General features: G+C 39.1%; 1 protein-coding gene across 3 annotated transcripts in view; it reads left to right on the top strand.

The window, feature by feature from the left end:
* The window catches only part of ZFYVE26 (zinc finger FYVE-type containing 26), a 46111-nt gene that overhangs the window by 6517 nt on the left and 15308 nt on the right, over window positions 1–24286 (top strand). For 2 of the 3 annotated variants that reach the window (XM_032187880.1, XM_032187879.1), the window contains exons 7-29: window positions 843–1007; window positions 2204–2292; window positions 2567–2727; window positions 5823–6005; window positions 6601–7254; window positions 7347–7436; window positions 8185–8253; window positions 8879–9030; window positions 10323–10521; window positions 10836–11099; window positions 11256–11375; window positions 11675–11839; window positions 12705–12932; window positions 13495–13600; window positions 14356–15095; window positions 15697–15893; window positions 16812–16916; window positions 17490–17612; window positions 18479–18655; window positions 19630–19876; window positions 21357–21461; window positions 23276–23433; window positions 24047–24216. In XM_032187880.1, the coding sequence (XP_032043771.1) occupies window positions 843–1007; window positions 2204–2292; window positions 2567–2727; window positions 5823–6005; window positions 6601–7254; window positions 7347–7436; window positions 8185–8253; window positions 8879–9030; window positions 10323–10521; window positions 10836–11099; window positions 11256–11375; window positions 11675–11839; window positions 12705–12932; window positions 13495–13600; window positions 14356–15095; window positions 15697–15893; window positions 16812–16916; window positions 17490–17612; window positions 18479–18655; window positions 19630–19876; window positions 21357–21461; window positions 23276–23433; window positions 24047–24216 (4667 nt within the window). The remainder of the gene's footprint in view (window positions 1–842; window positions 1008–2203; window positions 2293–2566; window positions 2728–5822; window positions 6006–6600; window positions 7255–7346; window positions 7437–8184; window positions 8254–8878; window positions 9031–10322; window positions 10522–10835; window positions 11100–11255; window positions 11376–11674; window positions 11840–12704; window positions 12933–13494; window positions 13601–14355; window positions 15096–15696; window positions 15894–16811; window positions 16917–17489; window positions 17613–18478; window positions 18656–19629; window positions 19877–21356; window positions 21462–23275; window positions 23434–24046; window positions 24217–24286) is intronic. The other variant, XM_032187881.1, reaches the window with a different exon arrangement.

Here is a 24286-nt window from a genome sequence, read left to right as displayed (position 1 = left end):
CATATCTTGGTGATGCACAGAGGTGTGTTTATTTAGGTAGTACTTAGGAGGATCAATGAGTTTTAGGAACAAGAAGATAACTGGTGATAACTCCGCTACTTCTAGCTGTATGATGAACTTAAAGAATTTGATGTGATTTTTGGAAAGCTTATCTGCATGACAACCGAAGATTAGATCTTTAGGACTTGAGAAGTGCTGTGTTCTACTTGCACTTTTGGTGAATGTGCTTGATGATTTACCCTGTGGCCTTGAACTGGTTGCTTTGCATTTTGGTTGCATTTTTTAATGCTTGTAGCTGGGGCAGTGATATTCAGGAGTTGGCAAGGTGAAACTTAGTAGTTTAAAGAGCATGAAGTTCTGGCAAAAGATATTCTGGTATGATTTAAATTATTTGAATGTATCTGCCTAATGTATCTATCTAATTATTTTGAATGTATCTACATGGAAAAAATAGAATCCTGGTAGGTGGTCACTGTTTTAATGTGACTTTAAATTTTTTAGGTTAAATGTAGTTCCATTTCTAGACAACCTGCTCAGTCAAGTTTCTTATATAATGCCCTTGGCATAGACATGTTCCATAGAAAGATCCTAATGGTAACATAGTGAAGGATTGTGAGTTGGTTCTATAGTTAATATTTGAAATTATGTTTTTCTTTTCTCATTTTTACTGAAGAGTATTGTGATGGCTCGTAAAATACAAGTTTAGGAAAGTTCCAGATACAGTGCTTCACCATTTCAGTGAAGCTAATGTTGAAATATCTCCTCACTTATATAACCTGCCAAGCAAGCATTACGAATCTCTGCATTTTGAAAAGATAAATGTTTCTTGTTTTGTTTTCTAGGTGACAGCGTTAACTTTACTGAAAAGAGAAGACTTCTCAGGCCTGAGCAGCTTATTGCGGAGAGAATTCAACCCCCTTAGCCGCCTCTTGGTGTTGCTAGGATGGACTCACTGTCAAAGCTTGGAATCGGCAAAAGCATTGCTATGGACTCTTCACAAAACTCAGGTAGCCAGCAGAAAGCAAGTGGCAATGGCCTGATCTGAATCCAGTAAATACAATTTGTTTGCTTAGGTTGTTAGTTCCTGACTTTTATTTTATTTTTCTGGTTTGCAAGAAGAAAAAACTACAACCTCAAATTGTGAGAACCTGAATATTTTTGTTTAAAGAACAGTTTTTCTTTAAACAAAGATATAAAACAGGGAGTTTCCAGTGAGCATTTTAATCTTTCTCAGAAGGGAACTTAAACTAATATGTTAGTTTGGCATAGATAATGGCATTGAACACTTGCCTTTCTTCTTACTCCTCAGCCATGATGGGAGTATGATTTTGCAGGTGATTGTGAAAGTTCATCTTATGTGAGCTGTTCAGCCCTTTGCTGCTCACATAAGAGAGAAAATGTCAGTAACAGTCTTTGACTAATTTTAAAAAGAGCCAGGGGGTGTTTGATCAATGTCATTTTGCTCAGTGGATAGTGATTAATTCTAGTCACAATTAACATGTTAAGTAACTGGGGAGCTTGGAAATTTCCCAGAGCCATTCTCAAAGTAAGGTGATCAATCACAGGAGCTATGAGTGAAGGATCCACTTTATTTGGGAGTCTTTCTCTTCAGAGAAGACTGTTGGTTCTAACTGTGGGCACGTAGTTGTAGCTCAGGTGATGTCTGCCTACAGGCAAGTGGCTTGAGTGACAGATGTGGTGAGACAGGGAGCCCTGTGCTGCTGGGTCCTTGGGGCAGATCTAGTCTAGTATTGCCTTAAGCAAGTTACCATGGAATGTCTGTTCAGCAGCCTCTGCAAAGTGGAAGTCTTGGATCTAGTTTTAATAGGCAGGCATCGTAGCAGAAGAATGCCTGGAAAGGAGAAGTGTCTGCTACCCAGTATATCATCGGTTCTGCAGTTAGTTCTAGAGGTTAAAGTCTGTTTTAAAAATCATGAGTTTTATTTTTGAAAGCTAATCTTGAAAAGGGATGTAGACACCTTTCCATGATTTGTAGATGGAGTGGAGGCTGATTTTGATGCTCCTTCATAATGGATCTTGGATTTTGCTGCCTTTGTAATAAAACTGGGAATTTTCTGCACCTGAAAATTATCCCTGAGATAAAGGAGTCCTGTGAACACCACATCTGTCACAAAGGCTTGGTACTGCTGTTTGACAAGAGGATTTGTTGTAAAGGGATTCTTTTGGTTGTCTTTCCATTTAGGATCTGTGCAATGATTCAGTACTAAAAGATTTCTGCGATGGGCTCTGGTCTCAAGTGGAAGTTCTTGAATGGTGCATACAGCAAAACAGGTAAAACAAAAGAACTTTCTTCCAAATGATCTTGCAAAAGCTGCCTATTAGTCAATTTATGAATGCAAATAGAAACTGTACTCTGTGATTTTTGGCAAATAATCTCATGACAGCTTATTGCAAGCTTTTAAGTGTGTTGTGGGCATTACTTACACTATTTGTTTTACTTTAAATGCTGTAGTTTTGTTGAATCTGAATTAGAGGGGGGATATATATTGAATCACGGCTGAAAGATCTAAATCTGTGTGCCACCTCTTTGTTTGTTCTCTTGCAGTATTACTATCCCAAGGAAGGTTCTTTTGCAACACTTACACAGTCTAGATTGCCACACTGCAGTGTACTCTCTTCATCACCTCACTAATCTTCTTACACTGAATGAAGAGGATGTTATTGAGCTGCTTCAGAAAGTTCCTGCTAGAGACCAACAGTTGCAGGGTAAATGCGGAGGATAATGAGAACACAGGAAAACCCCTGAGCAGCACATACTTGATGTATCAGTATTTCTGCCAGGAAGAGTCTGTTCTTTTGACCTACTTGTGTGAATAGGGAAGATACTGTTTATCAGTTCTTTTGTGGAAGAAAACTAGAGAGCGTGTGGAAATTACTTTAGAATTCTTTTGGAGACTAAATTGTCTCCAAAGGAGTTGTGAGATCTCTTTTGATCTTGCAAGGATAGAGCTCTGAAAGAGTCTTTTCAAGTCTCTATCAAGACTTCACACATGCTCAGAATGCATTCATACTTCCTACCAGTTTGTTTTAGAAAAGGTATTTAATGGTCTTCCTCTTGTTGCTTTACACTGAGTTAATTCTAAAACTATCTTCTGTGTTGTTCGCTGTCACTTACATATTGTATAACTGGATCCCTTAGCTGGATCAGTAAGTGTATTTTGGATTTCAGCTATCTGTGCACTTCAATGTAAAACCAACAAGCATAACCAAATGAAACTGGCAGTATCTTATACTGTAACATCTTCACTTTGAAAGTATACAAAATGGTGTGTTTTTTTTTTCCCATTTTAACATTAAATCGTAGCAAATCTACTTTAAAGTTAAAATTCGTAAGGCTTAACTACAGTCTGTCTTTACATCACTCTTTTCTTGTTTCTCCCATTTCCCATGTCCCATTTTGGTTCCTAAAATTATTTGAGATTACCAAGCACGTTAGTTCACTTAGAAGTGGCTGTTCTTGTACGCTTGTTTGATTGCAGCTTATTCTTTTCTGTCAAAAATCTTTCAACAACAGGAAGAGGCAGACCTGTCAGATCTTCTGGGGGCTGCATGACTAGCAAATAAGCTACAGTGTGGTTTCTCTTCTTTTTTTCAGATCACTTTAATTTACGGAACTGGTGAACAGAGGACAAATTCTTCCTCTCTTTTCAGTAAAATTCAGATAGTTCTGTAAACAGTTTAATAGAATTTCCTTTAAAATTATGTATTTTGAATTTTAAAGGGAGGATTGAAATCTTGAAGTTTAGATTTTTCTGACTTGATAGTGCTAACACTTTTCTCTCCTCACCCCTCTCTCTTTCCCTTCTTCCTCTTTTAACACACATCTGTTAGCTGCAGTAGTGAAACTGAAGCAGTGAAACCATTTCACAGCTGTATGCAGGCACCCTTCAGATCATAGAATCACAGAATGGTTTGGGTTGGAAGGGACCTTAAAGACCACCCAGTTCCAACCCTGCTGCCATGGGCAGGAACACCTCCCACCGAACTGTCTTGCCCAAAGCCTCATCGAGCCTGGCCTTGAACATCTCCAGGGAGGGGGCATCCACAGCTTCTCTGGTAACCTGTTCCAGTGCCTCAGCACTTAATGAAGGATTTCCTCCTAACATCTAATCTAAATCTGCCCTCCTTTAGTTTAAAGACATCACTTCGTGTCCTATCACTACGCTCCCTGACAGAGACCCTCTGTTCTCCAGATTAGTGCATAAGACTAGTTTGTGTGTGATCAGTCTCAGTAACAAAAGAAATTTCTATGTGAGTTACAGAATTCAAGAATACGATGTTAGTATTTCTGGGATAGGAAAGGCAAGTGCTTACAGTTGCAGACTATTTTTTCAGTATTGTTGCAAGGAAAAGGGCTGATTTAGATACAGATACTGACTTGGATGGAGTGCATCTGTGTGTTTCCATGTGGCAGGCAAAAATGTATTAAATTTGCATTTAATTACCAGTGTATGTCTTAACAGTATGTCCAACTAGCATCTTGCTTTTCACAGACCTGTGTCTATCAGACCTGTGGCTTTGCCTGCCTGAAGTCCTCTTTAGGACGGTGAGGTTGAGAGGTTTTCAGGTGCTCCAGAACAGTGGAGATCTGCTGGTGCATTGTCTCATTGCTCTGTCCGGGTTGGTTCTGAGAAGGACTCATACTTGGGTGTTTTCTGAGTTCTGCCTGCTGTCTGTATGATGGTTTCCACCACTGCTGCTATTTAGAATTGCAGTGCTAGGGAAAAATGGGTTTTAAACTGCCTGAGCGCTCAGGGCTTTGTCTTGGCTGTTCAGTAGTTTTCAGAAGAGCTCAGGATGATGTTTTCATTTGAGACCATGCTTAAGCCTTGTGGAGGGCAGTACTGAAACATTTTTTAGGTAATGCTGTTCAGTCTCAGTGTTTGAATGGGGACATTACCAGTACATCAAACCAGTCTCTAGTTAAAATGCTTTGTGAATACTTCCTCTGCGTTGACAGTAGGCAGAAGTGCAATTTATCCCCCATATAAGAATGGAGGATAGTGGATTCTAGCCCTAATGTAATACGTGGTAGTTTGATTCATCTAAAGCCAGCAGAACAGAAAATATGACTTTATATTATGTTCCCGTGTGAAGGGCATGACGATGTGACTTGTACATTGTTTACAGCTTTGGTGGTCTGCTGTAATTAGAAGGGACCGTGCCTCTGGCATGTGACAATGACACAGTACACTCATTTTCTCCAAAAAATAAAAAGGAGAAGGGAGCGGGTGTAGTACTTCTCTAAGATGCACATCATAACTGTGCGAAGACAACTATGGGACTGTGCTTTTTTTTTGTTTAATCAATGGCAGGTTATGTGAGGTAAATATGGCCAGACATTGTGGATAGAATCAAAATGCAGTATCTGTTTATTAGTACAGATTTGAGAAGTGGTGGCACTCTGATCTCGCCACAGTCATAGCCAGTCTCACTGTCTCTCTGCTTATCTATTGCGTGATAGAACACAAAGCTCTTACATGTTGGAACCAGACAGGATTCCTTCTGTGTTGTAAAGGCAGCAGTGCAGCTTAACCACTTACTCCTAATGAGACTTATGAACAGATTTTCATCATTCTGTGCTGTAGCCAAGTCCTGCAACACAAACTTGCAGATTTTTATTTTTTAATGTTGATAAATAACTGTGAGGTAGAGAAAAGCTGGGAGGGAAGTGGCACTGGGGAATAAAGTCCAGGAAAGTGTTGCTGTGTGGGAACTGCGGGGAGAAAAAACAAACAAACTTTTTTTTCTGTTGTTTTCTTAACCTTCTATGCCCTCACCAACCTTATTTTCTTCCACAGCGGCACCACTCCCTAACACCCTAAGTCAGCAACGCAACCTGGCGCTCTTTCGAGCGTTTTGCGCCATGAAGTATGCGATCTATGCTCTCTGTGTGAATTCACATAAGCATTCCCAGTGCAAAGATTGCATACACAGCCTTCTTGGTGATAGCCCTGAAGACACAACTTCTGCAGAACCAGCAGGTGATTGGCTTGCTTTCTCAGATTCAGTAGCTTGCGCTTCTCCATTTGCTGAGTTTTGAATCATCACTTAAGAGTACAGCTTATCTTTCTATTTGGTGGGCTGTGGCTGCTTTGCAAACAAGTTTAAATGGCGTTTTTGTGAGGTGCTGTTATCTCTAGTAATGATAGATATGGATAGAACACGGATCTGCGTTCTGAAACATTTGAAGTAATTGGATTAAAACATAATGCAAAAAGAAAATTGTATTAGATACAGGATGTTTCTGGGGGGGATAATTTTGTAAGAGCTTGTGATTTCCCAGAAAATCAGTTTCCCAAAACCTGTGTGTTGTTTTTGTGTACAGCTAAAATGGGTGTAATCTGAGTTTGAATGTTGTTGGACATGGTGGTGATTGGTGCAGTTGAGAGTGAGGAGGCACACTATCTTTTTAAAAAATATAAAATGTTGAACATATATGTACTTGATGTGTGGAGGAATGATGGGCTTTGAGCTATTGGGCAGTTGCATCTCCAAGAATTTCCTTAGAAAAGATAGGAAGAAAGAATTCCTGGGAAGTGTTGTAAGTGTTCTTTATTTTTGTTTTTACATGTACAGATTGCTCCTCTGCATTTCCTCAGTACCTTGCGAAGTGTCACCAGTTCTTAAAGAGTGTTCCTGCTCCTCTGCGCCTGGAGGTTCTGGAGAACATCTTCTCCTTGCTTTTTGTTTCTTACAGTGACCTCCATAGTGAGAATTTTCTACCTGAGGACTATGCAGAGGATGATGATCTTGATAAAAAGAGTTGTACAGTGAGTGTAGAAAGCGGTATCAGTAGGCGGTCTTCTGCTTCTGAAAGTCCACAGCACCTAATAAAGGCTGAAAAGAAGTCAGAGAGTCATCTGTTAGCTGCTCGGACAGTCCACTCAGATCCCCGAGATCTTCCTGACTCAGAACTGCATGGCAAAAGCTGTGAGGCCTCTAGGCTGAGCTGTCTGGATCTAAAACACTTCACCAGTGGTGTCACTGGATTTTTAGTGGATGATGTAGCCATGGATGCCTTCCTCACGTTGCTCCTCAACCATCTGGAAGAAATTCAGAGTTCTCTCCCATGGGACTCCAGTAATGTGCTTCGTGAAGAGCTGGAGCTTGTTGAGTGCTTGAACCTTTCTGCGAGCAGAGATGGCTTTGGGAGTCGTGTGTTACAGTTTTCCAAATACCTTTCTGAAGCTCACTGGCGATACAAGGTGGTGATGAGTAACAGGAATGCAGGTAGGCTTTGAATAGGCACTTTCAGTTAACTGTGTTTGTGGGCAGTCCAGCTACTTGGTAATGTTTTGTTTTTTTTTTGTGTTCTTTTACAGAACATCAGCTTGCATCTTCCCGGAGATTTAGCTCTTCAATTAGGTCCAACAGCTTTAAGAAGCGAAGCAGATCTCAAAGGTACAAAACAGGTGAGTTGAAAAAGTGACTAGGAGAAAATGTCTCTGAATTGCAGGTCATTTTGCTGAGTTTACAGCTGAATGCAACCAGACTTGAGCAGAGAGAGGTTAGAGATTAGTAAAGAGGTTAATTTATTTGATTTATTTTCTGTAGTTTTCTAACTAATTTGAAGTGTCTTACTCCAGTTCCACTTGGATTGGGTTGCTTCCCTGAAGCTTACCTGTACAACTAAAAGATATGTTGTTTTAAATTCAGATAAGAAAATAAATTCTTTAATACGTATCCAGAGGAGGGCAGAGGAGAACCTTGCAATAACAGGACCAATTCTTCCCTTCCTCCACTATATCCAATGACTGTTTGCTATAGTTTCATTCATACTGCAGTCGTATCTAGGGTACAAATTCACAGGAACCTTCGTGACTTGAAGGTTCATTGACAGCTGTAAGAGAAAGCTTGGTTCCTCATGCTTTTTATATTTAGCCTTTAAAATGTATGTCTGGTTTGTGGGTCAGATGTTTCAAAATAAGAAGCTTTAAAGTATCTGTCATTCATCACTCGGCCACCCCAAAATAGTCTCTTGCCTAGTGTTTTCTTAAAATGAGCAGTTTTTGCGTTTATCATAGGCATCACTGGTATCTCTTGTGAGATACTTCTCAAGATCTCTTGCAGTTGCCTAATCTGTCGTTTGCAATAAATTTAAATCACCTTGTCTAGACAAAGTGCATTTCATGTGCTGATTTTGATTTGTTTCCATTTTAGATGGGAAAGAGGGAACTTTCAGTCCATCATTGGAAAGTACAAGTAGCGAGCTAAGCACCAGTACCTCAGGTATTAAGCCACAAAAGTAGTGCTCCTTTGTCTTGTTGATGTGCCATGATGAAATACTCATCTGACTGGTCAGTGTGAATTACTGCTCTGTGCAGGACAGGATTAGAACTTATCAATTTCAGAAATGGAAAAATTTCCCATTTTTAGTTGACTTTTTCTAATTAGAATACTAAATAGCTCTTCTGGAATAGGAAAACTTTTTTTTCCTTGGTATTTTTGGCTTGCAGGAAACAGTATGAAATGTAGTGATGTGCATACCATCAAAAAAAAAAGCTAATAGAATAGTGGTAATGTAACTGAAAAGAAGCTTAGGCATACCAGTTTGATATTAATAGGTCAGGAACTTAAGACTCCTTCCTTTATCAATACTGAACCAGTGCCTTAGTATTGCATCTGTGTTATGTAACTGCTGAAGGGTTACATCTGCATGAGATGCAAACTGAAGGTTCTGACCAAAGAGGGAAATAACTCTTACAAGAATTTTGAACAAGGTATATATGTTGTCCTCTTTATCTGCACCTATATTTTTGTGTTATATATGTGAAGTGCCCTTACCTCTTAGCTGGCTCTTAACAGGTGAAATGTTTTTCCATACTAACATACTGATTAATTAATTGTCTTACAGAAGGAAGTACCAGTAATGTGTCTGGCTCAAGTAATTTGGAAAGCAGGGCGAGACCACAGCAGCAAAACCCCCTGATACCTATGATGCTTTCCCCACCAGAATCACTATTAATTTCTTGTGTTTTGAGAGGAAACTTTGTGGAAGCCCATCAGGTAAGTGAGTTGCATGTATTTTGTGCAAATTAAAATCTGATTTGCTATTTGTATTTGTGGTTAAGATGACTGAAGTTCTGCTCCTTCCATGTTAGCAAGCACAGGCTGAAGCATCTTCATTCCAAATGAAGGGGTCACTACCGCAGTAGAAGCAAGCGAAAGGAGCAAAGATGCTCCTATTGTACCAAGGATGCTGTTGTTTTTTTTTTTATCCCATTGTGTAAAAATGCCTATGTTCTCAAAGCATGAAAATGTTTGATTGGAGCTGGCCAAGCTGAGTCTTTCAGCAAAATGAATAACGTTGAGGAACTCATGTGAAACCACACGAGGAAGCTTTAATCAGTGAATCAAAATCATGACTGTCTGCTACTTTTAAGCTCAGTAGGAGCATGAGAAATGTATTCTTTACCCAAAATGGAGCCAAAGTGATGAATGCATTTATTTGAAGGTGGTACGTTTTGAGGATAAAATTAACAGTACTGAAAATAGGCAGAGATACTTGAAACTGACAACCTGCACATCTGTAGCTCTTTATTCTCTCACAGCTACCTTTCTGTGTGTGGCTTTTGGGCTGATGCTCTGAAAAATATCTTGAAGTATCAGCAATTGCATCTTTTGCAAAAAGCAGTGACCTTACTGAGTTTCAGATAGAAATATTGAAGCAGTTGATACAGTTTCAGTCATTGCACCAGACTAGTAGGCTGCTGTTCAGTTTCTTAGTTTTGTCTGACGTCAAGTAGGCCACTTCATATTTTCCCTACTTAAAGGATCAAGAAGCATTTTGTCTGTTTTTTTACTCCAAATCTCAGTATTGCTAATAAGAACAAATTCAAGCTTGGTTTGCGTTCTCTTGTTGGTTGGCTATTAGGAATTTGTACAGCTATGCTCATCTATTGTCTTTAAATCTCTAGAAGATACTCCTTGCTGAAAAAGAATTTGTTTAAAATAGTTTATTTCATAGGCCTAACTTGCTAAATTTCCCTTGCAACACAGTAAATTGAAATGTGATTATGAAAGATACAGGAAATGAAAATTAATTCATCTCCATTCTTACAGCGAATAATAGCTGAACATGAAAAAAAAAAAAAAAAAGGCTGAAGATGTCTCTAAGGCCCAATTTTTTACACTTTCAGGAAAGAGAAAGTGACTATTTTAGCCTGCTTTTAGTGCATATTTTTCAGTTAAAGCATCTGTTTTATTCCCTCATTTCCTTTAAAAATCCCTAAAGCTCTTTGACCTTTTAAAACTTTTTTTTGACACTCTGTAATGACATTTATTGTTATTTTTAAAAGGTGGCTTTGATGTTTAATCTTGATACTTCACCTTGCTATGGCGAATTGGTTTTTATGGAGCGCTACCAAGAGGCTGTACGAGAAATAGCCAGAGTGGAGAACAATATTGAAAATCAAGCATCGGATGGCACTGGAGGCATCAGGAAATCTGGCAGTGGCCGTTCAACATTGCAAGCTATTGGGAATGCAGCAGCAGCAGGTAAGGACCACTTTTTTAGAGTTCCTCTGAAAAAATATGTGGCACAAATGGAAAACAGGAGAAAACAATTTGGGTATTGTCATAATGAGTGCAATAGTTGTTCAGAAATATAAGTAGTGGTTCTTTGACAGAGAAGATAAGGATGCTTGAATTTACTGTTGATGCCCAGCTTGTTTTATCTATTCTGTAATAAATGGTTTGTAAAGCAGGTCACTTATTGTTTTCTTAAAGGATTGGAGAATAATTATTGATGGCAGGATCTGAGATAAATATCCTGTTTAATTAGTGATTGTGTTTTTTGATGACTTTTGTAGGTATGGTATTTTATTCCATCTCGGATGTTACTGATAAATTGCTTGCGACTTCTGGAAGTCTTGCCCCTACTCTCCAAGAAAATTTCTGGATCAACAACATCCAGCTGGAGCATATTGATCCTCTCCGGGAAGTCCTCGAGGACCTCAGTCCTTCAGCAATGGCAGCATTTGACCTAGCTTGTACTCAGTGCCATCTTTGGAAGACGTGCAAACAGCTTTTGGAAACAGCAGAAAGAAGACTTTTCAACAGCCTTGAAACTCGGGGTAGGCATTTGATTTTTGTAGAAAATGCCCTTGTATAATATATTGTTTGTGCTAACACATGAGTCTTAATGAAATCTCATTTTGTGCTTTTTGTATTAGGAATGGAAAAAGGAAAAAGTTTTATTTTGTGTCTTTGTTCCATGATTTTTTTTTTAGGCCACCGACCTGACTTTGTGTTACTGCACTCTGAAGGTTTAAAGGGTTTCCCAGCAGTTCTTCAGCAATTAAGTAAAATTCTCAACTATTCCTGCACATCTCAAGGGCAGTCCAAGTCAGGTAGTATGCTTTACTGCTATGTTTTTTTGTTGGAATGTGCTTATTTCAAATTCTTGCCTTCTGTTGCAGTGGAAAGTTCTAAGTTTTTTCATTTCTTAGCTTAGTACTTTAAAAAAAAAAAAAAAGGGGGGGGGGGGACACGACACAAAAATACTCAACCTCAGTTCTGAATAAACTGAATCTCTCTGAATTTGGCAAACTAATGTTATTATAATACAGTTTTAGTTCTGTGGGCATTTTCCTGTGCAAACATAGTTCCGTATTTGTTATAGTTGGTATTTCTTTCTCCTTCTTTGTAGAGATCTCAGATGAGAAAATGGGCAGTTATTTTCGATGCAGTATAGTAGACCTCCTTCAAGCTTGCTATCCTGCCTTGACTGAAGAAAGCATTACTAATGAGATTGTTTTATCACACCATCTGGATCAAATCCTAAAAGCACTGACACACGTTGAACGTTCTGTGGGTGAGTTATTCTTGTGGTCATGAAGACTGAGAAATGAATCTAGACTTTTGCTTTGTCCAGTCCTGAAAAATGTAAATCTAGTAGTAATGCTCTTTGACTTGTACATCAAAAATATGCATTTTTAAATTCATAAATGTGAAGTGTAAAATTGGTCTGTATTTCCTATAATCCAAGCATTTGTCTTCAGAGCTTGCCAGAGAAGAAAGGCAAATGTAAATGAGTACATTTGAGGTTACTTGTACTTTTTTTCTTCAATCGTAACGAAGAATTCTTAAAGTATTTTTTGCCCTGACAGTTTATAGTTAACTGGGTGTATTACTATTGCTGTTTCCTTAGCTTTTACAAAAAGTAGATAAACTTGTAAAACTATTGTAGCGTAATATACCTTTCAATTTTCATAAAGCTATTAAAAAACATGTAATCCTTTTCTAAAGGAGTTTTCCAGAGTTGCGTTTTCTCTGCCTTTTCTCAAAGAGCTCTTTATTTTGTAGTATGAGATCTTTTGTTATGTCTTCTCTGCGTTTATCAAATTTCTAAATGCCATGTGGGTGTTTATAAAACATTTAAAGATGTATGTTTAATGAGCAAAAAGTTAGGAAAGCTCTAAGGACTAAATGTTTTGGGGCATAGAAACTGGTCAACAGCTGTATTTTGGAATAAGCTTATCTGTTAATGACACACAATTAGGAATATTTAGGCTTTTTTAAGCTGCCAGATACAAGGTTTCCGACTTAGATGAACCATGGTCATTAATGTTAAAGCATTTCTCTCACTTTTTTTTTTCCTCAACCTTCCCCTCCACCCTCTGCCTTTGGCATTTAACACTGACTTGAATCTTGGATCTGTGTTTCTTCCTTTAAACCAGACTCTAAAGGGAGCTTGCTTGGCACCTTGGTGGAACAGGCATCTCTGAAACCTGTGGAACTGGAGAAACACCTAGTTTGGAATCAAACGCAGCTCCTGCTGAGAACTCTTGACCAACATCTCCAGCCCATGTCAGAAAGCAACATGAAGACAAACTTCGTGAAGATCTTCTTTGACTATGTTACTACACTGAGTGCTGTTGTGTTACGAAGTCTGAATACAGAGCTAGGTAAGGGGTTTGTCTGACAGCCTGAGTATAAGTGAAGATAGCCAGGCTGTGTAGTCTTTCTGACTTTAAGAAGTAACCATATAAAAATGTCTCCTTTGTAAACAGGCCTACAACCTCTGTGTAGTTCAGATCATTCAATTTCTATTATTGCACTGCCTTTTTCATTTCTTAACACCTAGGCCAGCAACAGCTAAGAAAAAAGTAGCTGATGGCAGTGGGTAAATCAGAACAGTATTGTTAACTGCTGACCCAGATTATGCACTTTGTTGAAACAAAGCAAACAGTTACTCAGCATTTTTTTTTTTTTTTTTTTTTTTAGAAGTAGCTTTATTTCTGTGAATTCCTGTCTGTCTTTGCTGACTTTGACTCGAATAGAACATGGACTTACCAGTCTATATCCAGAGACTCTTCAGAAGTTTTGTGAACTTAGGTCAAGAGATCTCAGGCTCTTCAAATCTGTGTTCCTAATACAAGACTTGGCCAGTCTATTCGGCTGATGTGTTTGTGTTGTAGTAAATGTTCTGTCTTGCTCTGATTTTTTTATTATTATTATTTTTTTAAGACTTATCTGCAGAAGTGAAAGTGGGGAATCCTTTCATACTGTTACAGCAGAGTCCATCTCAGCTACTCTCCCAACTCTTGTTTGAAAGACAGGTTCAACCTGACAGGTTGGTGCTTTTCAGATATACCTCTCTAGGTGATTTTGGATCTCAGTTAAGATTGAAATCTTCTCTGGCTACTTAGCACAGGCGGTACAGCCTCCATGTGTTATCTCCCACTAGTAGGTCACTTATTGCTGCAAGGGTTGGTGTCTAGGGAGAGCTTAGTCTATATTTTCTCTACAGCTACAACTCCATATTTGTACCATATTTGACAGTTACCATTTGTTGTGAAGAGAGAACCTTTATGTATATTTTTTTAATTGAGTGTAATATTGTTCAGAACACTGGACTTGCAGCTTAAAAAAACAAACGGCAAAATAAAATATACCAGTAATGCTTCTCAAGAAGACAGCTGGGCATGGCTCTTGCCCCAGTAAAACTGGGTAATCTAAGGTCTTTCCATCACAAACAACTAAATCAAGCTGTCTGATTTGACAAAGAAGTTCTTAAAGAAAAAAGCACTAAAAAAAAAAAAGCACTATTAGTGAACTGTTATTAGTATGACTTGTACCTAAATACGACAATGTTTGAGTGGTAAGTTCAACAGTTTCTTTAAAGGAATGGCAACATAAGCTGTGAGTTATCAATGTCATGCTGTATAATTTCTCTCATACTGAGTGAATATAAGATTTGTACTCTTCTCATGTGAGGAGTGTGAGGGGTTTGTGCTCACAAAGCATTTGGAATGTTCCTGAAAATCTGGAATTGTGAAGTACTGTTTATTTGTGTTGGGTAAGCTGATTCTGTTTTCAATCCTGCAGGCTTGCTTCACTCTTGGCTAAAGAAGAGTTGAACTTGAATGTGCAGCAAATTATTGTTAACTGTTGCTGTGAACCACTGTCCCTGTGCAGCGCAAGGCAAACCAGCCAGGCAAAGTCACTTCTGACAAACATCAGCAACCTAGCACATCAGTATGCCTGCCACTGCCTGCCAGATGTTGAAATACCTACCCTCAGTCCTGCAATGGCCTCTGAGGACATCTGCACTCAGGCCCCATCCTCTGCGACTGACTTGAGCCAGAACACACTCACTGCCTCCTCCCTGGACTTCCTAAAGTCCCAGTCAAAATTAACAGCCACAGTGGCGTGTCTAAGTGCAACTAATATACAGAAAACTTCCAAATCGAGTTTATCTTGGATGGAATTTCGGGGCAAACGGGAGGTGCCATTAGGTTTGGAACAGATTTCCAGGGAGTGTGAGGCATTGTTGAAGGAGTTCCCCATCCTGGAACAATTCCTGCTTGCTATGTTTGAGCCACTTCAGAATCAGCAAGAGGAAGGCGTCAGCTTGGCTAGTGCCTTCTCTGGCAAGACATACGTATCTTTGGTTCTCCTAGGACTGCATTCCACCACAGCTGTTAAGGTATTAATGGAAATCTTTGAACAAGCACTTGCTGCAAAGGATTGGGTCAGAGCTCTGAAGGTCTTGGATTTATACAGTCAGGATGTGGAGGAGGTGGACAACATTAAGGATGTTGTGCTGAGCTGTGCAACTGCTGAAGGTAAGATAGATGAAGTCAAGTGTTCCTTTGCATTCCTCTGCCTTCTGCCCTTTTTGTATTATATGAAGAATACAGCCTGAAACAGCAGGTAGAAACTAAGGTAGCAGTCCTTGAGCAAATCTGAAGACAAACAGATTTCTTCCCTACTATCATCCTGAATTTGCTTTCTCTGATGATGTAGTTCCTGTTTCGCAAATTTGCAAATCCTGATAGTAAACTTATGCAAAACCTATTTAGTACAAGAGAACTGGAATGTATCTTCAGTGTTACTTGTATGTGAAGAGCTAGATATGTCAGAAGACACAGTATTGTTAATGGAACATCTCTTACAGCAGTGCCATTGTCATACGTGGATGATGTATCCCATGAAAAGAGAGGCCTTTCAGGAGTTTAAAGATAGCAAGTGTCCCATATGACTTTGGTTGCTTCCTGAGAACCTGATGCTTGGCATGAGTCTAGTATAGGCTTTTCAGCTATGTACTGTTCGTTTTGGTGGTACCATCCAGTGCGGATGAGGGTGTATTGTGGTCTTGTTTTTTTTTTTTAAGTCTTTCTAAAATACAGAAACTGAGTTTTTTCTGGTGGTTTGTTTTCTCTGCAGGTAAGGATGGCTGGCAGTACTTGTTCCAAGTAAAAAATGCAACATTGAGAAGTATGCTGGCCCTGCGCTGCCTGGACAAATGGCCACTTGATGCCTGTTTGGAAATACTAGCGTATTGCATTTCTGATTTGGGCATAACTGATGAACTAAAAGCCAACTTGCAGAGCAGGAAGAAAGAACTTCAGGTTTATCAAAAGGTACAAAGCCATTACTTAAGTAACCAGTAAGTTGAAACAGGCAGGAGGGAGAAAACAGGCTTGCACTTTAAAAAAAAAAAAAAAAAAAAAAAAAAAAAAAAAAAGTTTTTGGCCCTTGGTTCTTTTTGATCATAGTATCTTTTCAAGTCTTTCATTCCAAAAACATATCATGTGTTTTCAGTACTGTCGTATCCAATTAACTTACTCTTCCACCCTTTAACTTTCCCATTCTCCTATGAGAGTTCAGGTCTGCAAATAAGTTTAGACATAAACTTTTGTGCATCCCACTTTTTTACAAAGAACTTGTTTTTCCATTCTGTTTCAATGCTAGGACTTTTGGAAGTTTTCCATTGCAGTTCATGATTTTGTCTGCCTGAGAGGCGTAGATATATCTAGGTGTAGTGTAGAGAATGACTGGTCCAATAAGCAAATCTGTATTGCAGGCAGTTCTTCTAACTGCAGGGGAGTTTAGATACCCAAGTTAAGTCAGACTGGCTGGCCTGCAATTCAACACAGACTGAAAAGGCAGATGGAGTGTAAAGGAGGAATAAATCCCTGCTGAACTCTGTATGGTGGTGATTCTCCTAACTGATGATTCTCACTTGTTAGCACCAGCAACATCTGCAGTATACACTTACTCTTTCATCCATAATTACTGCCGTGTAGTCTTCTACAAACCTTCCCTTACAAACCTGCTTTGCAGAGCCATTTGTAGGTTAACACTTCTAGAAAGATAACAGTTCTTTTGGAGTGGAAGTGCATTACATTACCCTGGTAGAGGGCTAAAGATAAATGTGGATCTCCTTTTAGACTTCTTTGTGCAAAGTGTCTCTTGATGTGAGCAGCTCAGCTGTTTTCCTAGACTTGATTTTTGTAGATAAAATTTGTGTGTGCTACAGTAATATTAAACTTTTTCAGATTTTGAATTTGCAAAACGAACCTCTGTGGAATGACTGGCAAGATCTGAAAACAGCCTGCACTGATGATCCCCAGACCATCATGAATATCATTCTGAAGGCAAAGGTTAGGCATTGTCATGTGGACACATTAAACTTTGAGTGGATAAATTTGTTGAACTAGCTTTTTAAAACAGCAATCAACAGATACTAATACCTTGAGAGGAAGGACTCTTTTACTCAATTCTGTGCTACAGAAACAAATACAAGTATGTGCTTAATGTCAAGACTTACATGTAATTAATAATCCTGTAACTCTTATTTGGAGGTACAACCTACTCTTTTCTCTTAAGACTTTGAAGACTTTAATGGTATGACTTTTGGTGTAATACAGGCTTGATTATTATATAAGCACTAATGCTGTAAATCTGGTTGGCTTGAAGAATGTCTCTAGAAAGTCAGTGTGCTTACTGTGAGGTGAGAAATGAGGTGAGAAACTATTCTCAGTACAGGTTGCGACTGGCCAACTGGGTGTCATCTCTTTCCTCTTGTCATTTTCATTTTTTATGTTTGCATGAGGGGAGAAGAATCTAAGCTACAGAATTTCTTGAAGCTGATCAGAACTTTGGGAGAAACTTGGGGAGAAGGTTGTTTTTTGGTTTTGTTTCATTAGTGTTTTTTTTTTTCTCTTATTCTTTAGGACTATGAGTTGTGTGAGGAATGGGGGCACTTGTATCCTGTCCCAAGAGAAGACCTGATCAACCTTCACCGTGAGCACCTTCTCCACTTATTGGAGACAGGTGACATGGAAAAAGCATTGCAGGTAACAGCAAGACACTTTCAGCCTTACATCTCAAGGTTGAATAAGTTGAGAATAAGGTATCCAAACTGTTGTCACTGTCATTTACTCACATCACATGGATATTTCTGAGAGATTTCAGTATCGTCAGAAACGTGTTTTGTCTGTATATCACATTTTGGCAAATTGTTTTGTAGTTGCTAGGTCATAGAAAACGGTTTTATTTGGCATTTTCATGGCTTTTTTGCTTCTTCCTTTAAGGAATGCTATTTGTTTGGATATGCGTTCAGGACCCTGGCTCTCACCTGGTCCACTTAAATGAAAATATAGCTTTGCAGTCCAGTTTTTGGACCAAGAACTTTAGATGTCTTTACAACTATTTTAATTAAAGGGAAATACAAGCCAACTTTTATTTGAAAAATAATAATGAAGCACTTTTGTGCTGCTTAAGCAGAAGAATCAGAAGTGAAAGTAGTAAGATGAATTAGTTGTGCTTTTGTGCCCAAATTACCCAAGTGTGAATTCTTTTTTTTAATAATTACAGAGCTGTTTCTAATAACAGAGTAAAATAAGATGCAGGCTCTTTCAGACTACATATTTTTAAAATAAAAGAAAAAAATTAAGCAAGGAATGAGATACAAGATGCAGAATTGAAAGGTCTCCACCTTGCTTCTAGAATACTTTAAAAGTTATTTTGATTATGAAATGGAGCAAATAGGCAATAAGTAGGCAAATGGATCATCTAAATCACCATGACATACATAAGACACTTGTGGAGGTTAATGTGCTTGTTGGACCATTGTAGGATAGCAATGTGTTATTCACTGACTGATATGAGGAATCCTTTCCAGGAATGCAGTAGGGATTTATTGTATTTTGTATGTTTCTAGCTTTTGCAAAGAATAGAAGACCCTGGTATTTGCCTTGCAATCAGTGAGCAGTCCCTTGACCAGCATCCCAGCTTGGCAGCATCTCATTTCTTAGCTGATTACCTCACAAATCACTTCTACAAGAATCTGACAACAGCACGACGTAATGAAATCCAAGCACTCTATATGGGATCAAAAGTGAGTAAAACTCCTTCATTGTAGGATTAACAGCAATATAGAAGCACTATAGAAGTACCTGCCTGTAGGTTTTTATCAAGCATTCTCAACCTATCAGACTCAAGATACTTAGTCTCAAGATCCAAAATAGGGTTAATAATGGTTTGAAACTTCTTTCCTTTCTCCATCTTGGCATTTCCTGCATCCTGAGGTGAATGTAGCTCCCAGTGTAAACAGAGCATTCTTATTTCACTCTTAGCTGTGAGGAGTGGGGGACCATGCAGACTAAATGAGAGAATAAATTGGGGTGTCTATTAGTACAGTTGCTATCTCAGTCCTGGTGAAAAGGCCATTGCCCTTACAGAAGTCATGTAGGTTCTGGGCTTACCCTGGAAACAGACGTATTAACCCATAGATTACTTTAGTCAAATGTTTTGTAGGTGAACAACATGGAGGGCTTCCTGTAATTAACGGTTTGCTGCAGGACTACAAATGACAGTTTGCTCCAGTGCTTAGCACAACATTAAGCTGTTCCTTTATTTGTCCCTTTTGAAGGCATGATTTGTAGAATCCATATTAGCTGGTCATCTTTAGGAGAATTGCTCATATTTTCTCCTCATGTTTCCTGAAATGATGTAAAGATAAGGATTGGGATAATGTGGGTTTTTTGTAGCCTTATTTTAACAAGAGAATGTGCTCTACCCTGCTGTAACATATCTGTCACATGGTCACAAAATGCTTTCTAACTTTCAGATGTCTCTGAAATAAGGCAGTGTTTAGAATGTGAAAGCAGAAGCTAAGTAACTTCTGCAAATTCGTACATTAATTCTGTCACAGAGCTATGAATAGGCCTGAGAAGTCCCAACTCCTTTTTTTTAGCCTCTGCATGTCATTCCATTCCCTGTGTAAGCTGCTCAGACAGTTTCTTGTCTTTAATCTCACAGCAACACAGATTTGGAGGCACGTAATTTTAACTGCTTCTTGTTGTTTCACAGGTGTTGCTGACTCTACCTGAGCTCTCCCGTGTTAACTACTTCCACCTCTCCTCCAGGCCACTGCTTATGCTGGAACAGCTGCTCATGAATATGAAAGTGGACTGGGTAGCTGTGGCTGTGCAGACACTGCTCCAGCTCTTAGGTGGACAGGAAGTTGGCTTCACTGTAGAAGACATTGACAATTTGCTCTCAAAGTATGCAGAAAAAGCCCTCGACTTCCCCTATGCATTAAAAGAAAAGCGATCAGGTGACTGTCCATGAGAATTTTCTGTTTGGGAAAGAAGGGCAAATTTTCCCCCAGAATTGTTTTACCAAGTAGGCCATAACATTTTTAGATGTATGCCTCAGTTTCCCTCTAGCCCAGAATATGTTCTTAAAGTCCTTGCCTTTCTTGTAAGCATATGTACTCATAAACCAACAGCTCCAAAACTTTCTCACTTTTCTCTGTTGCTCCTTTTCAGGGTCTATTTTCTTATTCAACACTGTTTGATTTTATTTCATTTGTTTAACGTGAAGCCACTAACAACTTCAGCAGTTCTAAAACTTGCATTCAACCACATCTTCCCCCTAAACCAAATGAGACTTTGTGGGGGAAATGTGCATACTCTTCCTTCCTCCTAGACTCCTGTTCCTTTTTTTATTGGTTCTATTTAACATTCTTGGCACAGCTCTCTTTTCTGGTTTGTTGATCAGTTCTCATCTGTGTTGTCATCAGTTCTGCATTTGGCTCTGTGCTTGAGGGTTTTGTAACTGGAACAGCAGAGGGTGCTCCAGATCAAGTCCAGTGGTCTTGTTTCACTGCATTGGAAGTGCATGATGTGCTTGCCTGTCTGTATTTGTCTACCTCTTCCTACATACATTGTCCTAGCTCGCTTCATAGCGTTTTCAAAATGTTGATACCATTTCGTAATTTAAAGATGCGGCTCTCAAGGTGTCGTCCATCTCTTCCTGACAAATGACCTATAACTTTGCAAGTATGTTCCTTCTGCTGCAATGTGAAACAATATTTGCAATGAGTACCTTGTGTCAATTTGGAGGAGAACAAGTCCTACGAGGAGCGGCTGAGGGAGCTGGGCTTGTTCAGCCTGGAGAAGAGGAGGCTCAGGGGCGACCTTATTGCTCTCTATAGGTACCTCAAGGGAGGCTGTAGTGAGGTGGGGGTTGGCCTGTTCTCCCACGTGCCTGGTGACAGGACGAGGGGGAATGGGCTTAAGTTGAGCCAGGGGAGTTTTAGGTTAGATGTTAGGAAGAACTTCTTCACTGAAAGGGTTGTGAGGCATTGGAACAGGCTGCCCAGGGAAGTGGTGGAGTCACCATCCCTGGAAGTCTTTAAAAGACGTTTAGATGTAGAGCTTAGGGAAATGGTTTAGTGGGGACTGCTAGCGTTAGGTCAGAGGTTGGACTCGATGATCTTGAGGTCTCTTCCAACCTAGAAATTCTGTGATTCTGTAATTTATTATTCTCACACACGATACTTTTTCTCTGCTGGATTATTCCTGTGCCTGTCAGTAGTCCACTGCTCTAAGGATCCCTTTCTCTGCGTTTTATATAGTCTCACTTGAATCATTGTGGGCTAATTTTCTTTAAAGATAATAATTTGTAATTACACAGCTAATCCTGTTTGTACTAACATTGTTATGTACTCCTGTGAATGTATTCCTGTGACGTTTGTTAAAACAAGCAGAAGTATGAACAATATTGTTCTCTGATTTTTTACTCTGTCCTAGATTCTGTGATACGTATCCAAGAAAATCTCAGTCAAATACTGGAGTGTGAAGCAACGTCTAAATCAGGATCATCAGAACTGTCCTCTGCCAGTTTTACTGGTAAGGGTAAGATCTATATGCTATTTTCTTTCAATTTGTTCTTTTTATCCCTTATCTATGTTTGAAGTGTGTACCACCACTAAGTAGTAACTTAGGTCATGTTTAATGCAGGTCTGTAGGTCTCTGTATTGGTGATTTGGGCCCAGTTAAAATAAGACATGAAGGAGAAGAGGAAGAGCATAGTTTTATTTTGTTTTTTTTTGGTAGATATCTACAAGATATCTCAAGAGTCAGCACACAAATCCATTTCAGGCACTGCAGGGGGAAAAACAAGTCTGAACAGAACACAGAGAACTGGATTATATCTGCAGGAAGAAGAAGGTTTATCTCTTTGTCAGATCTAGGTTGTAAGTGGATTAATGGTGCTGCAGGTTAATCTTCCTGTGTCTTGATTTCTGTGCTATCTTTGGATGTATAGGCAGAGCTTTTCTTGAAGCCCACTCGCTGTAGTGGTACTTCCTCTTTTTTTCTCATCTCTTTTTTTTCCTCAATTTTAACTTTGGTTTTCCAGTAGAAACCTCATCCTGTTGTCTATTTTCTTCTTTCAGTCCTTGAATTAACTTTTTTCTAGAATCCCTTTTGTGACATGAGGGAAGAGCACGCTTTGTTATTGTCTGAGAGGGCTCCACTCACAGTCCTTAAACACAAATAAATAGAAACAAAATAATTGAATCCAAGACAAGAATACTAGTGGCTTAAAAACAACCACAAATTCATTTGCAGGGTCCATTCTGCATCTAATGCAAGAGATGCACGCTTCAGAAGATACGTATTGTGAGAGATGCATAGTGTGTGCTCTCAGGAAATGACTAGCCAAGGGTATCCACAGACCTCCAAGGCTGGTGATTCTCAGTGAGTGATGGGCCTGTGCTGTCCTGATCTCCTGTTCAGGGCTCTGAACTATTATCTGGTTATCTATCCTGAGCTGGTGATTCTGCTTGTGCTGCATATGTGAGGTGACAGCGTGTCTTGGATTTGGCTGTGTAGCTCTTCAGTTTCTCTCCTAGTGGTCAGCTTAATATCTACATGTTGTTACAAAACCTGAGTGAATTGTTCTCTAATGTTCCTTTGCAATCCAGCATCCATTTGAATGAGTTAGCTTTACTGGAATGGAGTTTTTTTCTTTATTTTAGTGTCCATGTACATAGAAGGTGGTTTGTAGGGCTATAGAACTTTTTAGTTAGCCTGAAGTGTAACTGGCTCACATCATATAAACCAAGAGTCTATCTACTGCTATAAATTTGATTCAATTAATATTTCTTTGGCAAGGTCAAATAAGCTAAAGACCAAAGACTTGAGAACTGTTGCCTCTTTGAATTGATTTTACCAACAGTAAGTTTTAAAGCAGACCAGACAGGGAGGCATATTCTGTTGCTAGCAATGCCATATCTTTCCTGAGATAATAAAGAAAATTCTTAGTCTTCAGGAATGTCAACACTGGGCATCCTTAAGATTCTATTTTATGCTATACCACTTATTTGGTATCCATATTCCTGAGTGTTTTCTTTCCCTCCTCCTTCAAGCTTATGGTGCAAGTATGGATGTTGAAGTTATCTTATACTTCTCTAATTGTAGTGGTAAAGATGTACTAATAACTAAGTACTCTTGCTCATTAGTGTTGAAGTATTAGAAGCTTACAATCTTAGAGTTTTAGCTTATAGCATTTATACTCCTTACACAATGTTACTCTGCTATGTCTAGGTGAAAGATAATGGTAGTCTTGTGAGTCTTGGTAAGTCTGTAGTGTTTTCTGGTATTCAAGACTCCATTAAACAGCTTAAATCCCTTTCCATGTTTGTCTTGTCCTGGCTTTTTTTAAGGTGTAACAGTATCTGCAAGTCCCAGAGAAAGAAGCTTGCAGCAAAATTTGTTTCCTCAGGAATTTGTACCACCTGAAAAGCCTCCTCCAAAGCAAGAATGGATACCCGATGACACTGAAACAATATGTATGGTTTGCAAATCTGAACGCTTCACCATGGTAAGGAGCAAAAATTAGAACTGTGACCTTAATGTCAACAGTTGCTTGTAATATGTTTCTTAAAAGCCCTTAGCTACTTCAGCAAGTTTGCCTACGTCACTGTAGGCTTGACAGGATTGCTAGTCTGCGGGTTTTTAACCATTAATTTCTATTTAGTGTAGCTGAGGAGACAAGCACCGCTTACCTGCTTTCACTGTGAAGTGAAAAAGATTGATTTTGATTTTTGCAGGTGTGCTGGCAGTCTTGTCTTATTGCTTAGAAGCAGTACTATTTCCTCAAAATGCCTGTTGCTTGTGAATTTGGAAGTGACTAAGGTAGTGTCAGAAAGAGTCTACAGCTTCTGATTTTTCCAAGAGGCAGTCTAAATGTCGTGGTGACCAAAATAGGAACAACTTGAGTAGTGGAGAAAGCTGAAGACTGCAGCAAGTATATTAAACGTGGGTGTCCATAGAAGGGAACTCTGGTAGTGAGAATCAATCATTTTATAGTTCTAAAAAGCTTCCTCATGTGTGCTGTGTCCTCTCATCAAGTGAAGTTTACTCATGAGTGGAGGCAAGTACAGGCGTGGACTTGGGTAAGTTCCTTCAGTTGCTTATTTGTGACTTGTGCTCAGTTTAACAGGCGTCATCACTGCAGGCGTTGTGGCAGGCTGGTGTGCAGTTCCTGCTCTACCAAGAAAATGGCAGTAGAAGCTTGTAGAGAAAATCCAGCTCGAGTATGTGATCAGTGCTATAACTACTACAACAGAGATCATCTGCCTGGCTTGGTACATGACACAAGCACGTAAGTCTATTCTAGTTATCCTCAATTCCAAATTGACCGGATCTGTTGAACACAGTTGTTTTAATGCTAC

The sequence above is a fragment of the Aythya fuligula genome, chromosome 5 (assembly GCF_009819795.1).
Source record: "Aythya fuligula isolate bAytFul2 chromosome 5, bAytFul2.pri, whole genome shotgun sequence".
Lineage (NCBI taxonomy): Eukaryota > Metazoa > Chordata > Aves > Anseriformes > Anatidae > Aythya > Aythya fuligula.
This window is presented reverse-complemented; position numbering and strand designations above follow the sequence as displayed.